This window comes from Arachis ipaensis, chromosome B6 (genome assembly GCF_059453495.1).
Source record: "Arachis ipaensis isolate K30076 ecotype BB chromosome B6, ASM5945349v1, whole genome shotgun sequence".
Classification (NCBI taxonomy): Eukaryota; Viridiplantae; Streptophyta; class Magnoliopsida; order Fabales; family Fabaceae; genus Arachis; species Arachis ipaensis.
Window position 1 is genome coordinate 22,147,745 of NC_142441.1, and position 4,365 is coordinate 22,152,109.

General features: G+C 36.0%; 1 protein-coding gene across 2 annotated transcripts; it reads right to left on the reverse strand.

Moving 5' to 3' along the window:
* Positions 1–213: 213 nt before the first annotated feature.
* Positions 214–4,149, reverse strand: LOC107646140 (ubiquinol-cytochrome C chaperone family protein). Of its 2 annotated transcripts, none has more exons than XR_015886168.1 (8): positions 3,918–4,139; positions 3,631–3,803; positions 3,143–3,356; positions 2,655–2,821; positions 2,273–2,397; positions 1,842–1,902; positions 952–1,275; positions 214–808 (listed from the first exon to the last, which is right to left on the reverse strand). XR_015886168.1 is itself a non-coding variant. In XM_016350333.3 (8 exons), exons 2-8 carry the CDS (start codon positions 3,787–3,789, stop codon positions 543–545), a joined length of 855 nt encoding a protein of 284 aa, XP_016205819.1. In that variant the 5' UTR covers positions 3,790–3,803; positions 3,918–4,149; the 3' UTR covers positions 214–542. The 2 variants fall into 2 exon arrangements, 1 of the variants encoding a protein (XP_016205819.1); XM_016350333.3 differs by having other exon boundaries at positions 214–622; positions 1,227–1,275; positions 3,918–4,149.
* Positions 4,150–4,365: the final 216 nt, after the last annotated feature.

The following is a 4,365-nucleotide window of genomic DNA, read 5'->3' on the forward strand; positions in this document are numbered from 1 at the left end:
GACATTATCATTTTCCTAATTTGTGACGTTTAACCCAGACCTGCCAAGTGCACTCACTAACATGCTTCTGCCGATGAAAGCAGGCATGAGTGAGGCCTGTTGTTATAGAAGAAGGTGCAGAGTGGTGGTTGTAATTCACGTTTACAATAAATCACAAATCGCGCAACAAAATTTTGATAATAATTTGAGCTTACCAGAAACAGACACAAAAGGTGTTTAAATTATTAATTTAAACTTATAAAAAATGTGTTACACTGGCTAACAGAAGCAATGTCTCAATATAAATCTCAAAGATAAGCTGTTAAAGCTTTGTAAAGTGAAACAGAAGGCTACACTAATCGATCAGTTCTGCCTTCACTTCTTCTCATTGTACAGCCCACAGGGTATGGCAATTCTCGTTTCAGGACACAAAATTAATAAAATCTAAAGGCCATATAGATAAGCTACAAGCTTTCAACCTAATAATTCATAAATTATAGATCAAAGAATAAAAGAACAGAATGTACTTGCCATTATTTATCACGACTTTAGAAATCACTTGATCACTGATGTGCCTTTGCACTTTGGCTCTCATGCTTCAAAGGGGTAAACATGAAATTTCCTGAAAACAATGCTTCTTTATCTGCCAATTCAAAAGATTCACGTCTTGGTTAAACTCAAAAACTGAAACTCAAAAAGAAATATAAATATCTCCACCAGATCCTTAGAATGCTTCCAAAATAATTTCTTTCATGGTTTCAAGCATTCTAACAGTACGAAGACATGTAACAACCAAGGATAACCCAAGTTTAAAATTCAAAATAACTTTCTTCAGGAATTCACAAGTGGCACAAAGGGAGCATTGGGTAAATATTTAATGACTTGATTGAGATTCTATTTAGTTTATAATTCAGATCATTGCAGACTCAAGGAAGAGATTGGAAGTATTATAGTGAAAAAAGGGATTGGTACTAAGTATAAGGAAAAGAACTGATAGGGTAGAAGTTTAAAATATATAGATAAGATAAGTAGGATATTCTGCATATATATATATATATAGAGCGAGAGAGACTTTCGCAGAGTGATAGGAAGCACTTCAACTCACTATAGTTTACAACGTAGTTAGTATACAGTACACAGCAATAGGCATAGTTCCGTAATTTATCATCCACTTTGTGACAACTAATATTAACAGTTTGACACATACAGAAACAGTTCTCACAGACAAGGTCTGAGACAGTCTTTACCTGTTAAAGTCATGCAACTTACTTCCCGACGAGCATACCTGGCCATTGCCTATATGAAGGCTTGAAATTCAGTTTACTCGTATGAAAGATGAAACAATAAAAAATCAACTATACAATTAAAAATGAAATGCAAAGGAAACAGTTTAGGCGAAAGTGCTGGGGGGAATTCTCTTTTGAAATTTTTGTGTCTAAAGAAAGTCAAAATTTAAGTCTCTTCAATCAATCCTGTAGATTTGATCAAAAGTGACCACTATATGATCCCAGTTTTAGCAGACTATAGATTAAATATAATATGTCAAAAAAATAAAAAAATATGAAAAAGAGGGCAGGGGGGCAATTATGAAAGGGGGAATGCTTAAAAAGTCAAACCGAGGCAAAATTTTGATCCAGAGCAGAGGCAATTGGTGTGGTTAATGAACGGTTAATAAGCTGAAAGACTTTATTTGAATATTCAAGAAACCTCAGGCCTCAAGGTTCGGTATATTGGCTTTGTTATGACTTTTCACAAATTGTCCAATTTCAAAAACCGTATACTATATATGCCACACAATATCTATTCCCCGAATATAATTGAAAATATTAACATCTATTAATATCATTCAGAGGAGAGCATACATTCACCAACTGAGAAGCACCAGCATCTGGCATTGATGAACCATCATCAGAGAAAATATTCCTGAAGCAAAAAAGATTGTAGATAACGATAAACTATGAATATTGCATAAATGATAAAATTCTTGAAAGAGTGAGATATTCTCATTACACAAATTATTTATACAAGCTCAATAAGTTTATCAAATTCTGACTACTGAACAAACTCTGCTGAGCTGTGTAACTAACAATAATTGTAACTGCCAACTAACTCAACTGAAATTATTGTGTTATAGTGTAGTGATAACCAAGAAAAGAAAAGAGAAAAAAACCAGTAACTATTATATGGTGTAAGCAATAAAGTGATAAACTGTGTCGTCACTCATCACTGATATAGTACCTAAATTAGGAATAGTCAGACAGAGAAAGGAGTATAACTTCAGAGCAGAACCTACCTCCATAAAACAGTAGCAAGATCACTAGGTTTAGCCTCTGGAAGCATTGCAGTGTCATAAGCAACGATGTTCCCGTAAAATATCTTCTCCAGATCTTTCATCCACTTAGTCAACAGGAGGTTAACCTGTCATTCCAAACCAAAAATGTCAAAATTCAATATCATAAAAACCAACTGCTACATGCCTCGCACTAATTTGCACAAAAGGAATTCCGATAGTTAAATTATGCCCATTGATGAACTATTAATGGATAAGTAAATCAAGAAACAGATAATTACTTAAGCGGTTAACAATTAACATTCTATAAAATAGAAGTATTTAGGCGAGTGTTTCAAATTATACATTCCTGGAGAAGAAAAATCTAATCTAAAAGGCTACTCACTCCAGCTTTGGACACTCTCAGCTCCACATCATGATTGTATATCTCGTAAAGGTACTGCCCAAATTCAACACCCTCCTTCCCCTCTTGTTTCAAGCGACGCAAACATAGCCACATATGAAGTACTAGTAAAGAGAACGTTGTTTTGAATGTTTTCTCCAGGTTAAACACTGCAAGCAGAATAACGAAGTTTAGAATGCTACAAGATTTAACACAAGTTTGACAAATACTAATCTAAGGTGGGAGGGAGAAGAGGCTTTACACCTTCCCACAATTGGTGAACAACAAGAAACTACCTATTACAAGATGGGGAATGCAAGCAAAACAGCTCTAAGTCTGCAAACTACCTATTGTATGGGAATCATTGTTTGTCAAATTATGTGACCACAAACCCATAAGAAGATGAATTGGTTGGATATATATGCACACGTGCATGCTACATATTTGCATAATGCATCTGAGCATGTTTTACATCTATCAGAAGAACTCACCTTCATAAATCGGAGGTTTATCAACTTGCGAAATGATTCTTCGGTATACGACATTAGCCCCTCGAATTGACTTGCTCTGCTTACTATAAAATAGCATGAGTTTTAGAATGAAACGCTTGATGCCTTGATAATTTGGTTCTTCAACTCTTCGTGGTGAATCCGGGGGCAGGGCCAATGAACAGGGCGCAGACCAAAACATTTTGTCTAAGTTTACCTGCAAAACACATGCTTTCTTTTAGCAGAACCTAATCAAGTGGACAGCACAAATTATCAAATAATATGTATGTTATGATTGCTAAAATTGGCTCATATTGCTTAATTCTTTGTGTCTCGCACAGAAGCAAAACCACATAAAAATGAGAAACCTTATCAGAGTAGCTACCTATTAGGTTTAGTTCGTTAATTTGGCTACGCAGCTCTCTACTCAAGTATATTCGAATAGAGAAGAGTACTCTAATAACAAAGAAGAAGGTTTATGAATATGATACCAGTGGCGGTTGGGGGGTGAAAGGTTTGTCTTTGGTGGGTAGTGGAGGAGCCGCAGCAACCCTGGCGTAGCTATGGCGTGTCCCAGTGGCACCAGAAACAACATTCAGAGATCCAGCCTTGCATAAAGGAGTAAATGCTCTTCTCCATCTTTGCAACATTCTCGATCACTTCTCTGTTCCATAGCATACTCAGAAATCAGAATGAAAACTCCTTACAGAATAAATAAATAAACAAATAAGTAGATTGCACGCTGGGGCTGAATGAAACAAAAGAAGCAGGTAGGTACCCGGGTTAAGTGAATTGAGCTCGATCACAGTTATTGGAGCTGACTCTTAACCCTTTCCAAGAATAACTGAATATTGGAAGCGGAAACGACCAATATGATGAGAATTAGAATAGCAAACAAGCTAGTAAAAGACAGGAATAAATGCGCGGCGGTGAAGGCGACGGAGATGGCGGCAGCGGGAGAGAGATTCAGAGAGAGTTGCTCACGGATGTGTTATGGGCTGAGAGAATACGTATTGGGCTAGTATAACTAGCATTAACTTGTATGGTGGGCTTCAGCTTATTATAGTTTCAGTATGAGGATGAACATGCCCAAAAACAAGACAAAAAAAAAAAAAGAACTTGTTCAAAAAGAAATTACGGAGAATTTTAAATTCCAAAAAAAAAAAAATGAACTAATCTATAATCTATTGCATAGCTGGTAAAACCGAACCGGTAATCGAACCAAT

Bases quoted from the DNA above. Each gene is read 5' to 3' on its own strand.
- LOC107646140 (XM_016350333.3), bottom strand. From the start codon at position 3,789: ATGTTGCAAAGATGGAGAAGAGCATTTACTCCTTTATGCAAGGCTGGA. The intron at 2,398-2,654 runs GTGAGTAGCCTT...TTGGAATGACAG, and splicing joins TGAGAGTGTCCAAAGCTGGA to GTTAACCTCCTGTTGACTAA. The intron at 1,903-2,272 runs GTAGGTTCTGCT...TTTTTGCTTCAG, and splicing joins CTTGCTACTGTTTTATGGAG to GAATATTTTCTCTGATGATG.